General features: G+C 31.4%; 2 protein-coding genes across 3 annotated transcripts; one reads left to right on the forward strand and one right to left on the reverse strand.

Moving 5' to 3' along the window:
• Positions 1 to 2,672: 2,672 nt before the first annotated feature.
• PHF1 (phosphate transporter traffic facilitator1) lies at positions 2,673 to 8,921 on the reverse strand. 2 transcript variants are annotated; one of them, XM_088097625.1, is made up of 11 exons: positions 8,774 to 8,921; positions 8,350 to 8,624; positions 7,846 to 7,946; positions 6,982 to 7,114; positions 6,795 to 6,886; positions 6,398 to 6,497; positions 6,235 to 6,307; positions 5,999 to 6,119; positions 4,374 to 4,493; positions 3,226 to 3,296; positions 2,673 to 3,127 (listed from the first exon to the last, which is right to left on the reverse strand). In XM_088097625.1, exons 2-11 carry the CDS (start codon positions 8,524 to 8,526, stop codon positions 2,931 to 2,933), a joined length of 1,185 nt encoding a protein of 394 aa, XP_087953751.1. In that variant the 5' UTR covers positions 8,527 to 8,624; positions 8,774 to 8,921; the 3' UTR covers positions 2,673 to 2,930. The 2 variants fall into 2 exon arrangements, with proteins under 2 accessions (XP_087953751.1, XP_087953750.1); XM_088097624.1 differs by lacking the exon at positions 8,774 to 8,921 and having other exon boundaries at positions 8,350 to 8,745.
• Positions 8,922 to 12,670: 3,749 nt separating this feature from the next.
• On the forward strand, positions 12,671 to 19,771 carry LOC124839003 (Transducin/WD40 repeat-like superfamily protein). The gene is made up of 8 exons (XM_088097906.1): positions 12,671 to 12,866; positions 13,197 to 13,262; positions 13,350 to 13,439; positions 13,864 to 13,996; positions 15,739 to 15,857; positions 16,261 to 16,328; positions 17,213 to 17,261; positions 18,511 to 19,771. The coding sequence occupies exons 1-8, from the start codon at positions 12,810 to 12,812 to the stop codon at positions 19,534 to 19,536; spliced, it is 1,608 nt and encodes a 535-aa protein (XP_087954032.1). The 5' UTR covers positions 12,671 to 12,809; the 3' UTR covers positions 19,537 to 19,771.
• Positions 19,772 to 22,747: the final 2,976 nt, after the last annotated feature.

A 22,747-nucleotide genomic window follows, 5' to 3' on the forward strand; every position in this document is an offset into this window, starting at 1 on the left:
AATTCTTACTTTAAATAACTGTTGAGTTTCTTTAGCTGATTGGCCTTAAAATATACTACTTTTAGTATATTGAATTTTTTTTAACATATTTTAAAACGTTAAAATTTGTGTACGTATTTTAAAATACAACAGAAGAAGGCACAGTAATATTTAGTCGAAAATTCAAATGCTAAATAAATGGTTTTCTTTCTTCTCTTTGCACGTCTGTTTTTACTTTATTTTTCTTGAGATATTTTCTTAGAAACTATGTTTGTTCTAGCATGGTATAGTTATTATGTGACTGAATACAACATTAATCAATGCTTTAAAAAGAAAATGTATAAAAAACATATATACATACCCGAGTGATTTTTTTTCTTTAATGACACATATTACGCTTTTAATTTGACATATAGCATACTGTTTTTTATATTTATTTATATAACACACTTTTTAATAATTTCATAATTCGAATTTTGAAAAATCGAATTTTAAAATATTTTTACAAAAATTAAAATTTGAAACTCGTTTGTCAAAAAATGAATTCTAATTTGGAGATTTAACTTTGAAAAATTTACTTTTACTTTTTACTTTTAAACTTTTCTCACTCTTTTTCTTCTTTCTTTTCTCTTTGACCTAGTATTAGTCTCTCTTCCTTTTTTTCTTCTTCCTCTGTTAGTTCTTCTTTCCCTTTGATCTTGTGGCACTCCACCACCATAATATATAGGTACTATTACAATTTTGATTAGATTTTACATAGTTATATATATTGGTTTGGTTTTGGCCTGTGAAAAAATAGTGATGCATTGATCTGGAAAGCATGGGAGGGAAAAACAATGAGGCTTATTGAAAATCATTGAGTCATTCAATGGGTTTGGAAAACTGATGAATGTTTCAATGGTTTTCAAAACCCAGTGAACAACTTCTTTTTTTAAATTATTGAAAATCATTAAATTGTTGAATATGTTTAGAAAATCCTAGAAGGTTTCAATGGTTTTGGAAATTCGGTGAACAAATTTATTTATTTTTTAATCCGATCAATAATTGGTTTCCAAAACCATTCAAACCTAAGGGTTCTCCAAAAACCGATTTGTAACCTACGTTTATATAAGAGAAAATTGTGCTACTTATGTAAATATAAAGCACAATATGCTATCTCATAATTTTTAAATATAATGTGTTGTCAGAAAAAATATCTACTCAGAGTTCACTCTACCAGGAGGGTGCAACTTGACATGAATTCGAATAAATTCAACTTGGTCTGACTTAATTTTGAGTTTAAGTAAATTCAACTTGATCTGACTTGACTTTATCTTGATTAGTATGTCAAATTTACTCTTAATCAAATTAGGACTGACATGGATAACAAAACATGGTTAAACACAAGTCAAATTTAATATATATTACGATAGACCTATTATTACTTGATCGGATGTAGAATGCACAAACTCGACATGAACTTGTATCAACCTAAACCAGAATTAACTTAATTCGACTTTGGATTAGGTTGATTCAACTCAATTGAGATATACTAAGTAAGTTCAACCTATGTTCAAACTAATTTACTTTAGTCTAGACTCATACCAACTTAGCTAAACATGAACCAAAGTCAACTTAAACTTAGTTTAATTCAACTTAACTTAAATTGACTTAACTTAAACTTGACCAGGTGTTATTTTAATATGACATAACTCAGTTTATCATCTCTTAATTTAAAGACAAACTTGTGTAACATAAACAAAAAAAAAAGTTTTACAAATATAGAATAAAATTATCTTGAAAAAATTTAACGAAAAATAACATCAATCAAGATCAATTATAAAAAATTATTAATATTAATATATATCTTTTATTTTTAACAAATATTTAATATTTAAAAAAGTTTTTGAATTTGATGATAATCAAAATACTTTAACCAAATAAAAATTTTCATTAAATTTAAATTACTATAAAATATTTAAAAAGTGAAACAATATGAAATAAAATCAATTCCGATTCAATATATTTCAATGCCTTAAAAATGATAAAATCGTTCATCCAAACTTTGTAATATCTATATAATAACTTGAAGTCTAAACTTTCAAATTAGAATAAAAAAGAGTTCGTGGAGTAATACTGGAAAAAAAGTGCTACATTATTTATAGTTGACTTTTTTGGTCAAATCCTTTTATGTAATTGATTATGCATCCTGTAGCTGTCTGTATGGGTGTGAAAATGAAAGCACTCATTTTTAAAATAATTATTAAATACTTAGCCTACTTAACACAAATTTAATATATCTAACTATAGAATCAGGGGATATACCATCTTCATGCTCAGGTAAATGGAATGTTCATAAATATACAATTTTATAACATTCATACATACATATATATATATATATATATATATATATATATATATATATATATATATATATATATATATATATAAAGTTATACAATACATTAAAGTTAAATTAATTGATGAAATATTTAATAGTTTTAATTGTATGAAAATATGTAGACTTAATCTATTTGATAAAAAAAACAAGTAACAATCGAGTTAATGAAATTTAATTTTAAACAGAGCAAAAAAAATAAATCAAAATTTCATCCTATGCTATAAATTGAATCCCTATCTGCCCTGTGCTTTTTAAATGAAATGCCAAAAAATAAAAGTAACAGGTTATCAATTCGATCAAGAAACGAAAATAAGGACAATGGAAAAATATCCAAAGATGTGCCTCTTCAATGGATCCATCACATAGCAGCTAATACAAAACATCCTAAGTGGAAATTTCAAATTTAAGAAAGCCATTTGATTATTCCTAAAGCTTCTAATAAAATTACATATCAATAAATAGAAGTAAATGCTTGTAATATCAGTCAACTGGCCAAATATACAAGGGCTTAGATAAATGTTGATACAACAGCACAGCAATGAAGACTAATTCAAGAGTTTGAGTGTTGTCACATATCAACTGGTCCCCAAACATTTTGGTCGTCATAGGACTGGGGATCTCTTAAGACAGGTTTAAACCTAGGTCTTGCTGGTTGGTCTTTGCCCATGGGAAATTTCCAAAATGAATCAGAGTTCTCAAAGAATATGTAAAATGCAACAATTGATGCTAAAAATAGTCCCAAAAGCACCAAATAGATCTGCCACTCTGCAGGTTTGAAAGGATATTTAAAACGTCAAATTGAATAAAGTTATGGTATGCCTTTAGAAGGAAGAAGGGATGTATGCATGTGTGTAAGAGAAAACCTTTCCAATCTTTAGGTACAGTCAGCTTAGTGACCAGGGCTCCCCATTCTACCGAGGTTGTCAGCACAACCCTGAACAAGAAAAGCCCGGATGAGTATACAAGACAAAAAAGGTAGATTCATTAGGTTAATTCATTGAGTAACTTGCTATTTGCAAAGATCATGCAATCAGACTTCAAGTCTGATTGGTTCTCTAAAACCAAGGTTCAATTTCAAAAAAGTTCACATTTACTCTGGCTAATAATCTGATGGGGGGGAAATCCATTGCTGATATTAATCATAATCATAAGGGAATTGTAACCTATCCTAGATCCATTTCGGCAATAACCTGTCAGTTACACTGTGCTTTGCTAATCAGGACAGTCCAGGGAACAGCCTCATTGTTCAATATTATCTACAGTCACGATTTTTTCACCAAATCATTTGCCTTCAAATTTGGATACAGGACTAACTCAACCTTAAAAGCTAACTCATAGGGTGACGGTTGTCTGTGAAACTTAGTTTTTTCTAGTATTTTGCACACCTTTCTTCGCATGCCCGATCTTGTAATTCTACGCTTCTGTCTGATTTTCCTTGATTTCTCAAACAAACAAGAGCCAATACATTACCTAATATTTTAGAAACCACTTATCATGCATACTTGTTACACCGATCCAATGTTTCCTACTAATAAATATATAGCTTCTAAATATTGGATCCTTAGATTATAAAATCCAAAAATCTGAGAAGGAAGGAACCCAGAGGATTAAGCATATTCATACTATCGCAAATCATCTTCTTTATGTAACCATCTATCTTTTTGGCAGTTAACACATTCTCCTTAGCCTCTAGCTTTTTGTTTTGTAAGTATCACAAAGGCTATAACTTTCCTTTCTAGCATTTACACAGTTCTTAAAATACCATTTACACTAACCACTATGCTTCCATTTTTTGTTTTAAAATTTGGGAAAAGAAGATTTTAACAATTTACTCAAAGTCTACATAAATCCGTACCCAATGAATGTTCCAATATTTAAATTAAAAGCTTAATCCCAACTTTGTGACCAATATTGAAAAAGAAGGAGGATTAACCAATTTACTAAAAGCTTGGATTGGTATTTATTCATTTATGAAAGGTGCCAAATTAAACCAATAGAGGATAGAGACTACCTTTCCCCAGGACAGAACTCAAGTGATGAAATATTTGTTCCCAGGTGCAGTCTTCTGCTATAATGGTATATCTTCATTTTCTTTACTTCAACTACACATATGTCTCCATCTTTGCTGCCCCTGGACTCACAGAACTTTGATGAGTTGAAATGCATGAGGCATATACCATAAAATGTAATGTGATATACAAGTTAAGTGCAAATCATATGTCAAGTTTGCAGGCCTTCAAATTTTTTAATAAAAAATTATAGTAGTTTTTCTGGTGAATATATAATAGTAATTTTATAGGTGGTGTACCCCAGACTTTGGTTTACAAGTGCACTATATTTAAACATTTTTTATAGTCATGAAACAAGCAATCGCTCGCTCTTCTTTTAAGAGCTACCCGAAAAAAAAAAACAAAAAGAAAATGACAAAGGCAAGCCACGATTGAAAAAATAGAATGACATACATCATCTTAGGTCATATTGTTTCCTGGGAAAATGAGTTTTGAAAAAAGCTATTACGATTGTAAAAGGAAATAGGATCAATATGGCACAACATGAGTTTTAAACAAGTTAATTTATCTGTACTTTGCAAACAACTTTTCAACCACTTCTTATGCATTAAATTGGAGAAATGGTAAACACAAACTAAAAAGCTCAGCAGTTATAAGGAAATGATTGGGTAGTTCTATCACCCAGATGACTTATATGTGCAAAGGAAAAAAAATGATTCACAAGAAAATACATAGATATAATTAATGCAAACATAAATATAAGTATCAAGCTACAGTACATCAGAAAGAGGCAAAGTAATAAGATGGAAAAGCATGGTCAATTTCACAGTTTTGGCAACATGGACAAAATCACTATATGTTTAATAATTTAAATATACTAATATAGACTAGATGTTCTACAAAAATTAAGAACGTGACTGACTTTATTACATAAGGAAGACTCTACATGGGAATATCAACATCATAGTAAGTGTTAAAATAAAAGAGAAAGAGACATAGGATGAACCCCTAATGTGTATTGAGCACATAGAGTTATGCATTTATAAATAGGAAAATACAAAGAGATGGGCCTAAGCCCGTTACATTTAAAACTAAAACATAATATTGTAACTAATAATATCTAATAGTGTCTTAATCATATCTAACAGTAAGATTAATGTAAATTTAAAAAAGGAAAACTTATTTTTGTGATCATGTATTCATTGAAGAACTTCGTGGTCAACATTTTTAGATTGGGATATTGACTTCAACATCGTGACTGAAGTTTTTGCTTTGATTATTATGGAGTGGTTTGTTTAACCTAGGGTGAAGTCAGGTAATGAAGAACATTCCTGGTCAACAATTTTAGACTGGGATATTTACTTTTGAATCAGATAATGCACGGGGAAGAAAATACAAGCACTCCTTACGGTATGTAGAACTGCTTGGCATAACAGAAGGCAATTGAATAGAAGTTGTGTTGGATAAAACAAAAGAAATAAAAATTCTAAATCCTAAAGATAAGACTTGCGATAGTTACATATCTCAGACAAATTTTCAAAATAAAAAACTGCCAAAAGATTAGGGAAGAATGTTGACCAATGACCACGCATAAGCCCAAAATTCAGAAGGTAACTGTAGGTCTTACAGAGAAAGGTATTTCCCATCTTGGCTAATGGACATTACTGAGGCAGACTTTCTAATCAGCCTCTTGTGCCCAATTTTATTCCATGTGCTAATATCATAAACTGAAGTGACTGAAGTATCACCTGCACAAAGACAGAGATGTCCACAATAAAGGCCATGCTTTGCTGGTCAAATAGATTTGAAGAATATACAAATTAATACCATAGAATATACACTATAAACCAGATACTCTTATACCTTTTTGAACGGAGCAAAATAGAAATGGTTTGGTTCCATCCTTGGAAAATCGACACAGTTCAATCTTTTCATCCTAAAGAGACACAATGAAATATTTAGATCATGCAATATAAGTAACTGCTTACAGATCTTGCCACAGGTTCTTAAATCAAATATACCATACCGAACGGCGAGACAAAGTAGTCAATGGAATGCCATCTTCAATCTTCCAGATTCTTGCTGACCCATCAGTAGAAGTTGAAGCCAGAAATTCTGAGTCTAGACTGAAGTATGAGAAAAATGAAGGCCGTAGAGTAAGTATCAATGTCTTCAAAGTTTCTGGCTTAAGATATTTACAATGTCACATACTTTTATTATCTAAATAAACAAAAGATCACATATACACAGTCAAGTTATTGCAGGAACGAAAATAGAAAGCAAAAATTATCTTCTTTTGTTGTAAGAAGTCCAAATAAGATTACTATAGTTACCAACTCTATCAATTACTTTTAAAATTTACCAGATGTATCGATTAATGCATCTTTTAGCAGGATTCAACTAGATTTGTTTATTATACTTACCTAAAATCCATATCCCGGACTGATTTGTGTGCTTTCGGTTCATCCAAAATCACACCCATACTAGGCCACTCCATAATTCTGAGATGTCCATCCTACACTTGTCAAAGACAGAAAGTCAATCACAGGATCAAACTTCGTACTGCACAGAAAATAAAATCAGTTGGTTGGATTCTAGAGCTATGCTTACCAATCCACCAGCAGCAAATTTAGACCCATCAACACTAAAACTAATGCATTTCTGGGGACCAATACCCTGCAGAGGAGTGGGTTCCTTAGCCAACAACTTCATGTTTGTTTCACGGCCATACAGCTCAAACAATCTACAGGCCATAGAAAAATAATTCAATCCATATATCTATGTGAATTAAGAACCATGAGAAGATCTCCTACCCAATATTACACATCTAGAGGCTAGAGCATGAAGTTTGTAGGCTGGACCAGACATGTGCGGGTGGGCAAACATCAAGACTGAATATGCTTTCATATCACATTAGAATTTAAATAAAATGGGTCCAAGAAAACCTCAAAAAGTTAACTCAAGTGGGGGGATTTATAAAGTGTACTTTGGCCATATAACCAACTGATGTAGTTTCTTCACACAGTATCAAAAGAAGACAACCATCATATGATAAAAATAACTAGAGGCAAAAATCCAGTTTTCTATACTTAAGAGACAACAATAACTACTATGTCAGACATTCACCTAGTTCCCGGGTAAAAGAAGAACAAGAAACTGTGCAAAAGAAATCTGGTAGACTTGAGCCTACAGTATTATTTTCCCAATTGAGTAATTAAAGGAAGATAATATTATGGACGTCTGAATCTGAGATTATTGAAAGTGGAAGGGATTGCTAACTTTAGAAATGTAAGTTGAGACCCAGCTTTAAAATATTTCATCGGATATATATATATATATATATATATATATATATATATATATATATATATATATATATATATATATATATATAGAGAGAGAGAGAGAGAGAGAGAGAGAGAGAGAGAGAGAGAAGAACAAAGTTTCAATCCCAAAAGCTCTAAAGGAACTTACTTGCAGTTACCGCTGCTGAAAGCACACACAAAATCATCCCCACTAGGGTGAACTGCAATAGCATCAGGATCACCTTCCTCTGCTTCCAACACATAGGTGGTCTGAAATATCAAACAAATAAAAACATCATTAAAACAAAAAGCAAAAAGTCCATTCGTGCTTTGCTTCCATTCAGCAACCCAGAAACTCGACACCAAAAATATTTTCAACAACAGAATTCGTTCATAATATCTACTTCCACCAACTATCTGCTTCTGGGAGGAAAACATAAACAGTTTCAGCGAAAAACTAAAAGGATAAGCGCACAAATTCGAATGTTTCACTCCACATAATCTACATGCTCAGACACCCGCAAACACAATACATTAAGAAAACAACTTTAACTAACATTAAATTAGTGTTTCAAACGGCCACACTACATAATATAGGATAAATTACAGGCGCATGTATGCATAGACACACATGCTTGGTATGCATATTATACTTAGGGTCTTAGGGATATACCAGAGGAGAGGTAGACAAAGAAATGGTCTTAGGGTCGAAGGAGAAAATCTCGAGGAGAGCAGGACAAGAATTGCCACGTCTGGACCTTCCCAACACCACCAAATTCAAATTCTCGGGCCTCCGAATCCACAACCCGCAAGTAACTGGACCCTGCGGTGACCCTGCATCATTCCCCATAGAAAGTGTTCGAAAATTTAATACCCAGATTCCAAGTTCGCTTCTTTTTCCAATTCAGGTGCAACAAATGGAACTCTCCGGAGATCACTGAATTAATTCTTCAGGAAATTCAAAATAGAAATTTCAGAAAGAAGAAGAGAACCCCAGTTAAAAGAAAAGTCAAAAAACATAGAAAGAGGCTTTTGCCTGTTTTAGTTAAACACTTCTTAGCAATAAGTTAAACACATTCAAAACAGACATATCTCACCTTTTAACGTGAGTAGTAGGTATGCACAAATGTAGGGTTTTATTATGATTTTACTTGCACAAATTGTGAAAATAAAACTAATAGAAAATATTAGGGTTGGAAAATTTGAAGCGATTTGTTTAATGAAAGATGGGTCCAGAACAACCAGATGGTGGAAGAAACATTGTCAACTATGGAAATATTCGCATAAGATTCCGCGGCATTAATACCACGTTGTTACTGTGTGCCGTAAGGAGACAATAGAAGACAGTGGCTAATTTTTATCTAACAAATAAATTGTTTATGCAGAGGATTACACTGATTTAAATGATTAATTTTCATTTAAGATGCCTGATTTTACTCCGTTGGAACCAATGTTAATTTAATCACCATAACAAGTCATGTTAAGAATAGTATACAGTGGTGAAATCGCAGATCAGTAACTAACCTCGCCGCAAAGAAGATGCGCAAAAGTGATGACACTGCAACTGCAGTAAATTTGAACGATGAGATTTTATACAGGATTTATTTGTTTGTGTTGGAATTTGCTTTCATTATAATTTATAATGTGGAGCAAATAATCTACTCTACATATAAAGATATATAATTTGGTGTGATATTTTATCTTTTAATAAATAAAAAAGATATGTCAACATTTAATTAATAAAAAAGTTAATTAAATATCTTGATTTATTTTAAAATAACGATATAATTTTTCTTTTCAAATTGTATACTTTTTTAATACAATTTTTTTTAAATTATATACAAATTATTACTCTTTTACATTTGAGTATTACTACCTATATTAAATTCTACGAAATAAGCTCTCTTCTTCATTAAATTCGACGTAATTTGACTCATTATTCCGTTTGGGACGTTCTCATTGAAAATACTTCAAATTGTGATACTTAAAATACTAAATTGTGGCCTTCGAAAAAATTGTCACCCTTGTGATGATAACATCTACATTTAAAATCCACAATAGATACTAAATTAATATTTTTAATAAATATATGTGAATAACGAATACATATACTTATTGATTATATATATTTTAAGAAATATTAATATTTTAATATATTTATTTACATATAAGTATTTTAGTAACTCACTCGACAAGACGGATATCATAATTTGAAATCCACGCATGCACGTTGTTGATTATATTTATTGAATTTTATTTGATTCATTTTAAGAAAATAAAGTGATGAAAATAAAATTATCAAGTGAGATAATATTTTTAAAATTTGATTTTTTATATTTACATACTGATCTCACCCACAGGATGATCATTGCAATGACAAGGACGAACGAACGTGAATACATGACATAACAGGAAATAGGGTAAGTTTATGTAATTTAATCCAAACATCAACATATATTTCACACAAGTCTAATAAAAACCATCATGTACAAAAATCATACTTTTCCCAACCATAATCATATAACAATGCATGCAAAGACTGTTCTTTTTACTCTGACTGTCCGGACTGTATGAATTATGTGTAGCTACTACGTTCGTGCACTCGTGGAAAGGTAATCTGGAAAACCATCAGAATTACCATAGCTGGAAACCCAAGCCGCCACACGAGGTTAACCCTTCATCCGTCACTGTAGCTGGAAACCCAAGTCTACACATGAGTTTAGTCCGATAGCTGGAACCCCAAGCTATACGCAACCAGAAGCCGCCACACGAGGTTAGCCCTTCATCCCTCACTGTAGCTGGAAACCTAAGTCTACACATGAGTTTAGTCCGATAGTCTGACCACATTCATACTTTACCATTCCAATATCAAATCATGAGATATTCCTCCCCGGAACACTCTTTCATAACCAAAGTCATTTCATTCGTATCATATTCCATCATCTTTCATTATTAAAACCTCAACTAAACCAATTTGAATAAAGATCCCGTAGGATACCAAATACCGAACGTTAGTTTTTAATCCAGAACAAGACCGAACACTTGAAGTGAAACCGAGATATCTCCAACTTAAAACAGATCAAATCGAGAGAGTTACTCACTTATTGTGAAAGGGACCGAATACAATAATAATTCTCAAAAGCTAATAGAATCGAATGTTATTTACCAAGTAAGCCAATTTAATGAACTGACTCTTGATAGTTTAAACCGAACACCGTAAAGCCTAGGCCGAGTACTAACACTCTAGGCCGAACACCATTAGAAACTGATATTGTAGGACATCAAATAATAATAACGGACGTAATTATATGAAGAAACCGAATGATATAAATACTTAGCTCTATTAATGAGTTTAACATCAAGGAGAACGAGTGTTATTCGAAGACCGAGCATTGTAGAGACCGAACGCTATTGAGTTTGGCCGAATGCTCTTATTTTAAAAATCATATTACTGAATCAAGGTCGAACGCTTGGTTTAAGACCGAGCACCACTTAGTACGAGTACTTGGTGTAAGACCGAGCACTACTTAGTACGAGTGATTGGTGTAAGACCGATCACTACTCAACTTATAGAATAAAGGCTTGATAGATATCAGATATCATTTAACTAATGTTCAAGAACGAACGAAATATACAAATACATATAGATATACTGAAGTTTATAATCAAATACCAAGGAACGAATATCCTTGGTTGAATGCTTAAGTACAAATATTACAAACCGAAACGAAGACGCTAGTCTTCAACTAGAATTCTCTCCAAATGAAATAATCCAATAACAACCGAGTCCACAAGAAAACCGAACACTATATTGAACGAGCGTTGGTCTAATACCAAACACTTATTAAGAACGAACGCTACTGAGAACGAACGCCTGTATAATTGAATGGTCAATATTGACTCTCGACAACATGGTCTAATACCAAACACTTATTAAGAACGAACGCTACTGAGAATGAACGCTTGTATAATTGAATGGTCAATACTGACTCTCGACAACATCCCTACCCATTTCACGGCTTTCATTAATCATCAATACTTTTAAACAACATACCATATTTCATCATCAACCAAATCATCAACACAATGTCATTCCAGTTTCTCATCTCTCAGATTCATATACTCATACAACCAACAATGCAGTAATAACCATATTTCATATTCATTCAGCAATCAACGAACATACATCCATACAAAGCAAGAATCTAAATCAAATTATATAAGCTTCCATTACCTCTAAGCATAACCAAACGTTCACAAATGCAACATATGGTTCGTCTCTACCAGAGACCTTAATGTTCTACAGTCACGCTTTAAGAAACTAAATCAAACATAAGACCAGAAATACTCAGAATGAGAGGATCAACTCATGCAACCAAAAAATCTGGGTTTGCATGCGACAGAAAACACACGGTTGAGGGAGAGATGAACTTAACAGCTCGGAATCAAAAACTGATCGGTTCAAACGAACGCCCTCGACGCCGGGAATGCTCAGGTGTGGTCTATTTGATGATTGGAGGAAGAAAAGAGTAAGATTTCGTAAAAAGAAGATGAAGAAATATTAGAGAGAATGAGGAGAAAATGAAGTTCATAACTTCGGGGAAGAAGGGTACATGCAGAAGTGGCGTGAACTTTTGAAAACCCATAATTTTACTCCTACCGTCATTAGCGAACGACCAACCTCGTGCTGTCACCTGTTTTCCACTCTCTGATTTCCAGCTCTCTTCCTTGACATTTGACTTCCACTCAAATGGGGTTTTTAATGGGTTTTAACAACTATTTGCATAGAGAAAATTAAAATTTAAGATTAAATAATTTAAGTAAAAGGATGAAATAAAAAATATTTAGCGAAAAATATATTTGAAATTGTTAAATATTTTTTACAATGTCAAATAACCTATTTTACTCTCTTGCCATAAATGCCAGCAAACTAAACTAAAATTACCAACCAAAAAATTATTCCATAAAATATAGCCGTAAATAATAGAAATTAGGTGGTAGACGAGGCCAATTTCTTTCAAAACCCCAACACAAAACCCTCTAACCCTGCGACGCCGTTTCCCCATCTCTCTCTGTTCTTCACTCCTCCGCCGTCTGCTCCATCGTCCAAAGAGACCGAAGCCGTGCCTCGAGATGGGGAAGACTGAAGAGAACGATGCTCTTACAAAGAACAAACCTCCCACTGAAAAGGTACTTCCGAACAGAGTTTAATGGAACCTAACTTAGTCTATGAATATTTCATATTGTCATTGTCGTTTCCCTATTATATTGCATTTTGTTCGTAAACGAATGCTGAAACGAAAGGAAGCCATCTTTGGATCTGATTTAATTTATTCATTACACTTTTGAGCTCACAATTCGGAAAGAGGAGTCGTCATAATGGTGTTTTAATATTTTAGTATAGTCTTATTTCTTTGTTAATCCAGGAGCATGCTAAATGTCTGGTATTTATGCTTTGTATTCAGAGTTTTTTTTTTATTATTATTTTTTTTATATTGATTTGATAATATTGCTTTGCAGGATATTTTGGCCGAGCTTGAGTTGAAAATGAAGAAGTATCTGAGAGGAGAAAGTGCTAATTTGGAGGTACAAGTCATTGAGATTGCTGGAATCGAGACACTGGTGCTTGATAATGGAATCTTTTAGACTTAATTTGTAAACTATATTTTGCAGGTTTTGAAGGATAAAAAGCTGAAGGGTCAACTAGCTGTTAAAGAGCAGTTATATGGAAAATCCGCACAAGCTGCTGCCAAGGCCGAGAAGGTATTACATTTAATTTATCTTTTATATATTTTGTTTTTACATATCATATGCAATTGGATTGTTCTCTCAAGGTTGTTCATGGGTGTGGACGAAAGCTCTGTGCAAAATATCGACTTGTCATGTTTGGTTTATCGTGAGATGACATGATTTAATGCATAATCATGTTTCAGTGTTTTGCTTCATGGTGGATCATTGTTGAGCCTAGCCAAGTTACTAGTTTCTGGCCTAGGTTTTACTTTACTAATGAATTAGTTGAAGCTTATGCTCTAAATTGGTATGAAGAGAAGTTAATTAAACCCGAATTGCATGGAAATTTGAAATATGACATTTATGCAATTAGTTAATTAGGCTGTTAGGTTACAGTCAACATTGATGTTTTTGTTGTTAAATATCCTTCCTATTAAGTAAAATTTCAACTATGTAGTGGCTTATGCCTAGTGAAGGAGGTTATCTAGAGGCTGAAGGCTTGGAAAAGACATGGAGGATCAAACAGGAGACAATAGCTCATGAAGTAGATATCTCAAGCTCACGGAAGCAGTATGATATTATTTTACCAGGTACTATTAATGATTTTTTTCATTTTAACCTTTTCAATATGTCAGTATTAATTTCTTCTCTGGTGACCTACTTGTATCATTATATACTGTAAATAAAAAAATGCTCGATGTACTTGTTAGAAAAAATGTAGTAGTGAGGATAATGGTAAAATTTAATTAGTCTGTTTCCTTATTTTTTATCGTCATTACCAATTGGATATGTGGTTTTTTCTTGATCTGTTATTGAGCCAATGATATCTTCACTATTTTCTCGTCAAGAAAGTGAGATCATATAATTTGATTATGTCATAAAGTTTGTGTGTGGAAGTAGCAGCACACTGGGTTTGAATTGGTCCCTGGGGCATAGTTGTAAAACTCGGACTGGAATTGTATCAGTCTGGTCTGTGATGACTTCATTGACTCAGTGTTAAAATGGTAACCTGCTTCCGGTTTAGATGTTAACCCATTAATTCATCAAACTGTGCAGCAGCACATTACCCAACGTTGTCCATCAAGTCCAGGCGTATGTGAATTGAACCTGCTAAGAGGAAAATTCAAATTCAATTTAATAATTGCACTAGCCTAGATTTGATCTCAAGTGCACAAGTTTGGAGCTAATTCCCTGATCACAAAACCAAAGCATTTATTTGGACATGTGATAATGTGACTTATATATATATATATATATATATATATATATATATATATATATATATATATATATATTATACAACTTTTATTTATAGACCAGTTCATATGGTTCAATTATTGATTCATTGGTTCAGTCAGTAACTCATCGACCTAGTACCTTGACCGTTTCAATGACCAACTGGTTTTTAAAACATTGCTATGGGTTGTTTGATTGTTCCTGCCTGTGAGAGGCTAGACTTATGGACTATGATTTATTTCATTGTTCTCTCAGAATCTTCTCCATTCATTAGCCATAAAGCCTATATTTACCTTGTGCAAGGAATATGTGTATACCACTACTGATTATTGCATGTAAATTATTTAATGGTGTATTTACATATATTTCATTAATATTAAGAATACATTGAGCATGACATGTGATGCTTGTATGTATGTAGTTCATTTTCTTTTCCTGTTGTATAATGGAAAACCCGATTTCTTTGGCTACCAAGCCAAACGGTTGTTGTGCTATAGGTCAGATTGACCTTTTACACTCAATTCAAGTACATACAAACTTGAACGCAAATCTGTTTAGTTCAGTAACTTAATGAATAGTTGGGACTTGATGTGAGATGCAGGATGCATGAACCTTATTTTCTCTCCTGTTCTAACTCAACGAAAATCCTTGTTTTTGGTTTGCAAGGCCAAATCATTGTTCTGTGGGCGAGATAAACCCTCTACAATCAGTCCAAGTGTATAAAAATGGGAAACTGATGTAACTTGCACATAATTGCTTGTATATTGTTATAGGTAGCAGATGGTCTTGTTTGTAAGCCTTTTGCTCTTAAGTCCCGACTCTTATTACTGATAAACCCTTTAAGAGATTTTTGCTCCCTAACTGTCTTTCATATTAAATATTATAATTTAATGCAATGAGTTCAATTTCAGTAAAAATTATTGTAGCTGTGTGCTTCATAATTAAGTGACTAGTGAGAAAGTTGATGTTTATTTGATGTAGTTTTTTAGTTTAGTTATACCGTAAAAATAATATTCCTTTCTTTTTTACTTGCTCTTGACTCTGTTATCTTCTTGATTGGCCATTTATTGTATTTGTTTACAATCCATATTTGCAGAACTTGGTCCATACACACTGGATTTTACTTCAAGTGGCCGGTACATGGCTGTGGGTGGTCGAAAGGGCCATCTAGGAATAGTGGACATGATAAATTTGAGCCTAATTAGAGAGCTTCAGGTATGCCCAATCCTAGTTGAGCTTGCTATGCAGGGTTTTACTATTACTAACTAATAAATTTCATAATATGTTTTATGTTCAAGAACATTGTTTGAGTTCTTCTTTTCTAGTGGTATTGTTCATTGTGACATATATAGATGACATCATTTAGTGCTGATATTGACCACTGAAAATAACCAAAACAATGTTTGTTGAGGTTTTTGTAAATAGTTGATTGTTAATTGCCATAGCATTTTAAAACATATTTTTGGTGAAAAAGATTTTTTTTTTCTTTTCAAAAAACGATCCTAGGTTCATGCTAGCTGAAAACTGGTTACAAATACAATTGACCATATAAGGATTTTTTTAATCAGCTGACCATATATTATTGAGTTTTTCAGAAAACTGTTTTTTATTGTTTCAGGTAAGGGAAACAGTGCGTGATGTGGTATTCTTGCACAATGAGCTCTTTTTCGCTGCTGCACAGAAAAAGTAATTTATCTTCCTTTATTTGGTATTCCATTGTTTAATCTAAGTAACAACTTGGTTCTAACAGTAATTTGATTACTATTGAATTAATGACGTTGACATGTAATCATCCTAGTTACATGTTTATAAGTATTTTGGCATGTGACACTTTCATAGTTCGGACGTCAACACCATTAATTCAGAAGTAACAGAATAACTGAGTGCACCAGGTTAACATATTTATTAAATGTTGAATATCAAAAACATTAAAATGTTTTTTGGAGGTATCAATTTTAATGTTGGAGGCACTAAAAATTTATTCAACCCTTTAATTTATGTTGTTACAACAAATGCATCTCTTAAATCTTATTGGTGAAATAAGTGTGGTTGGGGGAGGGGTATGATTGGAAGTTCCCAAAATAAAAGAGTGACATGAATAAACTTTAATTAAAAAATTTGGGGCAGGGAACTTCAATTTATATGACGCACCCCAATGTGACTTATTAACTAATTATATGTGACTTTGAAGAAAATAGCATTCAACAATGCATAATTTTTAGAGGTTTTTCTTGCAATAAATTATAGCCAACGATGTGTTCTTTTAGGATTAATTTTATTTTTCCCCTTGGGAGGTGAAACGAATTTAAAAACTATGGTTACCTAATTCTTGTTTTTATGTTTCTTAATTCCATATGCTTCCTGCTTAGTACTTAAACATGAATATCAGACTTCAGTTCTTTATATAATCTTTTAGATTTTTACTTTTATCTCTGGTTTTGTGGTAGCGTGATGAGCTAATCAATCCATGTAAATCTTGTGATATTCGTGTTGTTTTTCTGTAATGTGGAACCCAAAATAAGATATCCATGAATTCATGTATATGATGACTTGAATATTGAATTTGACAGGTATCCATACATCTATAATCGAGAAGGCACTGAACTTCACTGCCTTAAGGTTGGTATACTTCTTTTGCAATTACTTTTTTTATAAATTTTAGCTATTAGTTCCATTCTTTGGAGTGTTTCTGCATACGCTCATACGTGATGAACAAGTGTTTGTCTTTTGTATTTAAACCTTTCATTTTGGTATACTTGACATTTAAATATCACATTTAGTTGATATTTTTCTTCCAATGTTATTCATCTGAAGATTCAATAAACTCTTTTACTACCCAGAAACCTGGTTATGTTATGACATGCAGATCCAATACCGTACTGCTTCACATTGCTATTAATCCTAATTTGGACACTGTTAGGGGTTAGGAGAAAGGGGAGGGAAAATTAGTTAGGACCTATCATTCTGTAAATTGAGCACTTGCTCTTTGTAAAAGGAAGTATTTATTTTGAAGAGGAAACTGTTTGGGGAGAGACCTCTTTCCTTTTTGTTTTCTTTTGCAATCAATCAAGGAATACAATCTTTCTATGCTTCTCTGTTTCCTAATTCGAGTTAGCAGGTACCCGTTCATTTATTTGGTTAGGCTGGTTAAATTATGTTGAAATTAGGATTGAGATACCATTAGTGGAACTTAATGATGACATTTCTATCGAGAATGTAACAAGTAAGCACTCGTTATTTTGAGAAATCAGAACTATAAATCTGTGCAATCAGTCATATTTGAATAGAAGATTAATGGACATTTCTTTTTAAGTGATCATGTGACAAATAATTAACTTTTCATTTTGATAATCCAAGTATGATTGTATGACTTTATAGTTTTCATTCGTTACAATAAGAGTTCTCAATTGATGCACCCCCTTTATATACTAGGAGGGATTATAACTTACGCCACACTAGATCATCAACTTATACACTCTTATATATGTATGTATGCATAGGATTTTATTTTTTATTGATCCAATCCTTGAATTATAATTCTCTGTTACTTTGATTGTGTGCATTGATACTTGTCAAATATAAGAATATAAGACCATGGTACTTGTTATCATATTTTTTGAATTGTAGATTATGTCAATGTCAATTTTGATGTACACATTAGTGAGATATGTACATTGCGTGCATTGATATTTGTCAAATATAAGAATATAAGATCATGGTTCTTGTTATCATATTTTTTTGAATTGTAGATTATGTCAATGTCGATTTTGATGTACATTAGTGAGATATGGAATACTTTTGGTGTAATGTAAGATTTTGGACACATGGGATGCTTCCTTATAGGACAAACGGTTTCCTTTTAATCCAGGAACATGGTCCGGTGTTGAGGCTTCAGTTTCTGAAAAACCATTTTCTCTTGGCTACACTCAATAAGTTTGGGCAGCTTCGCTATCAGGATGTTACAATGGGTTCAATGGTTGGTAATTTTCGAACTGGCTTAGGACGTACAGATGTGATGCAAGTAAACCCCTTCAATGGAGTTGTTTCTTTAGGTCACTCAGGTGGTACTGTCACCATGTGGAAGCCGACCAGTTCTGCTCCTCTTATCAAGATGCTATGTCATCAGGGGCCTGTTTCAGCGCTGGCATTTCACTCAAATGGCCACTTGATGGCCACTGCAGGAAAAGATAAAAAAGTCAAGCTTTGGGACTTAAGGAAATTTGAAGTTCTTCAAACCTTACCTGGTCATGCAAATACTCTGGATTTTAGTCAGAAGGGTTTACTTGCTTGCGGTAATGGCTCATTGATCCAGGTTCTGCGAGATGTTTCTGGTACACAAAATTATTCCAGGTACATGACTCATTCCATGGTGAAAGGTTACCAGGTAGGAAAATTAATATTTCGACCATATGAAGACGTTTTAGGTATAGGGCATTCCACGGGTTGGTCTAGTATTCTTATTCCAGGAGCTGGAGAACCCAACTTTGACTCATGGGTTGCAAACCCGTTCGAAACTTCCAAACAGAGAAGAGAAAAGGAAATACGGGCTCTACTTGATAAGCTTCCCCCCGAGACTATCATGTTGAATCCCAGCAAGATTGGAACGGTGAAACCAAAAAGAGAGAAGCCAACAAAACAAGAGAGGGAGGCTGAGGTGGAAGCTGCTGTTGAAGCTGCTAAGGGCATGAAACTGAAGAAGAAGACAAAAGGAAGAAACAAACCTGGTAAAAGGGTACAGAAAAAGCAAGAGGCACTTAGTAGAGTGAAGAGGCCCTACTTGGAGCAGAAAATTCAAGAAGAGGAAAACATGTCAAGAAAGAAGCAGAAAACTAGTGAGGGTGTTGAACTACCAAAATCTTTACAACGGTTTGCTCGTAAAAAAGCATCATCGTGATCTAACTTTCCAGTAGCCTTGTATTCTATATTACTGTTCTCCCTTTGATTATAAGCTTGTATTTGTTTGTTGCCCTTCATATTTGTAGCCCTTTGTAGTATCGAAGTTGGTGTTTTTGTGCCCTTAATTAAAGGGCATATCCAAATTTTGCCTCAGAGACCTCTTGATTAGAATTTTTTTGATACTAAAAAATCTTTACCTACACAAAAAAGTGCTCGGAAAACTTTCTTAACTATTATGCTGTGTTCGTATGCATATGCATTTGTGAAGACGAGATTATGAGATATACTGTTTATTTTCATTGATTTGGAAGAACTGCACAGCGATGATTTGGGGAATTATTGAAAATTCCAATATCCTCATTTTGTGCAGTTTGAGACGATTTGTAATTAAATCTTTACTTTACCCTTATACAATTATTATTTTTAATTGAAGTAATCAATTGTAGAGAGAAGAGAACTAAATAATTTGTCTTCCATGCATAGAAGTCTGTTCGCTTTTAAAATATGAAATCTAATCAAATTGTTATAGATAAAAAATTGCTTTTTTGAAATCTTAATTTAGTTAACCATTTAAATATTTATCTTTGTGTAATTTTTTTCTTTAAAAATGTCCGAGTTTAATTTTTTTTTCTCAGGTAATTCTTGTCGTATTATTTTAAATGTTTTTGAATTTGAAATTTTATTAGACAATGTAATAAATTTTATAAAATTAAGAGATTAAATAATACAAATGTTTATATTATATAATGGTGATTTATGTAGGTAAAGTTTATTTGTAATTATATTGTGTGGGTGAAGTTTAAAAAAACATAATTTCACTTTACTTAATTTGTTATTGTTTTTTTTTTGTTTTTTAATATTTAAAATTCATTTTATCAATAAATATAATTTTACATTATTTTTAGTATTAAGAATACGTTGATAATATTTAATTTCTACTATATTAAATTTTATACTAATTTTTATATATTTTATTTTTAAATCTACTCTGGTTCACTTTCAAATGTACTAAAAATAATCATCAATTTATCTTTAAGTCCCTTTAAATTCGTTTACTTATTTTTTTTTCTAAATCAATTATCTAAAATGAATACTATGATTTGATTGAATAAAAGTGGTCTGGACTGGATCTGTGTAATAGAGCAGGTGTCACTCGAGTGTGATAGTACAATAGCAGAACAGTAATGATTCTTTTTTCGTTTTCATTTACCTCTTATTATTTAACAAAAAGCATAGTGTATTTTTTGTTACTCAACATGTTGCTGAATTCTACACCCAGAGGAACCTTGTGCCATCGTCTTACTCATGGTGGATTTTATTGTGTAGGTAATATATGCATTTTTATTCCATTGAATCAGTAGATGAATGTTTATCACATGGATTAACCACACTTAATAACGTTGTTTATGGTTCTAAAACAATAAATAAAATGTATAACTAAATTTAAATATAATATAATAAAAGTAAATTGACATTATTATTACTATTATTAATAATAATGCTTTCATTGAATCATTATTATTACTTTCCCAAGTCAATTATGATTGTTAATATTATTATTATATATTCTTTCATAGTCACTACCTCTATTTATATCTCTAAATAACCACTCCCTTGTCCATCTTTTCGACTGCTGTAGTTTTCGATAGTTTTATTTTTTTATTAAATTGTTATATTTAAAATTTAAGATAATATTAATTATTTTTTATTTATTTACCCACTAATTCTTCACTTGATATTTAATTAATTTGCATATATCAATTAATTGCAATATAGAAATAAAAAGAATAAATTAAAAAATCGTACAAATATTTTGATAAAATAAAATAAATTTTTATATTTGTTAATTTTTCCAAAATTCTTGAACAAAACTTGAAAAAAAAAACAACAGAAAACTTCACCTACTATTATTATAACTATTATTTTCATTCTTTAATATAGTCTCCTCTTATCATTATAATTGTTGTGATTCTTCCTCTTATATTCTCCACTATTTCGTGAATATGTATTAGAGCAAAGACTATTTATTACTATCTTGCTATGTCATTCATATATCATTATATATATATTCTAATATAATATGTACGCACAACTACCTTCCACCAACTATCCAATATATAGGTACATCCATAAAAGAGAATTAATACTTATAAGATATAAATTTATTGGATGACATTTATATAAAAGAGTAATGGTTATAAGGTTTTCTCTATATAACTTGAATTCTTAATATAGTTTTAAAATCATATAAAACTTATTTTAACAATGTTGAATTTATTGTTATTATTTGTTATCGGATAACAATTATTATTTAGATTTTCGTTTGAAATATATATATATTTTAACCTGAGAATGTGTTAAAAATTTTACATATGAATATAAATAATGCAATCAAACTAGAAAGGTAAATATTTAATAGATTCAAGAATTAAAAAAAGTCCTATAATGGAAACAGAATTCAAAAAAGGGAAGTGAATTTACACTTTCAATATTTATATATTTTTAATTTAATAAAAAATATAATTAAATAAAAATATGAATAAAATAAAAACATCATTCATTATTATTAAATCAGCATTTATCTATTTTTTTATTTGATTTCTAAAACTAGAATACAATTTAATACAAAATTCACTTCATATTGTATATTAATTTGTGAATTGTACTTCAAGAATAAATTCTTTATAAATAAAATATGAAGAGAAAAAAAGAAGAAAAAAAGATAAAGAGGCACTTGAAAATACAATTAAACTATAAGTTGTGATCACCTATATATATAGATAGATAGATTTGCTATTAATTATTAATGTAATAGAATTGGATGAGAGCAACTCTAAACTTAAAAATCTTTAAATAAAAACAAAATTAACTAAAAAAAAACTGAAACACCATCCTTATTTACTCATTGAAAACTTGTTTGGATGTATAGAGACAAGTAGACCCAAAATATTTAAAGTTTGTAAGCTTTGTTGGATAATTGTTGGCAGAATGAAATAAATTTGTGAAGGAAACTTTCATATTAGGCTTTGGTACAACCGAAATTTATTAACTCAATAAAAAAACTCAATGAAAAACGTAGAAAACAAATTGAATGGTAAAAGAAAGAAAACTCACTTATGAATAATGAAAAAAAGGAAGGAAAGGAGAGTCAGAAGAGAGAAAAACAACTTCTACAAGGATAAATGTTTAACAGAGTATAAAATTTTAGA

The sequence above is a fragment of the Vigna umbellata genome, chromosome 8 (assembly GCF_029865625.1).
Source record: "Vigna umbellata cultivar VRB3 chromosome 8, Vumbellata_1.0, whole genome shotgun sequence".
NCBI lineage: Eukaryota > Viridiplantae > Streptophyta > Magnoliopsida > Fabales > Fabaceae > Vigna > Vigna umbellata.

Coding starts and splice junctions, on each gene's coding strand:
- LOC124839003 (XM_088097906.1), top strand. CDS start 12,810: ATGGGGAAGACTGAAGAGAACGATGCTCTTACAAAGAACAAACCTCCC. Junction 13,263..13,349: donor GAGAAAGTGCTAATTTGGAG/GTACAAGTCATT, acceptor TATATTTTGCAG/GTTTTGAAGGATAAAAAGCT. Junction 17,262..18,510: donor CTGAACTTCACTGCCTTAAG/GTTGGTATACTT, acceptor CTTTTAATCCAG/GAACATGGTCCGGTGTTGAG.
- PHF1 (XM_088097625.1), bottom strand. CDS start 8,526: ATGGGGAATGATGCAGGGTCACCGCAGGGTCCAGTTACTTGCGGGTTG. Junction 6,498..6,794: donor GTCCGGGATATGGATTTTAG/GTAAGTATAATA, acceptor CTCATACTTCAG/TCTAGACTCAGAATTTCTGG. Junction 6,308..6,397: donor CTACTTTGTCTCGCCGTTCG/GTATGGTATATT, acceptor GTGTCTCTTTAG/GATGAAAAGATTGAACTGTG.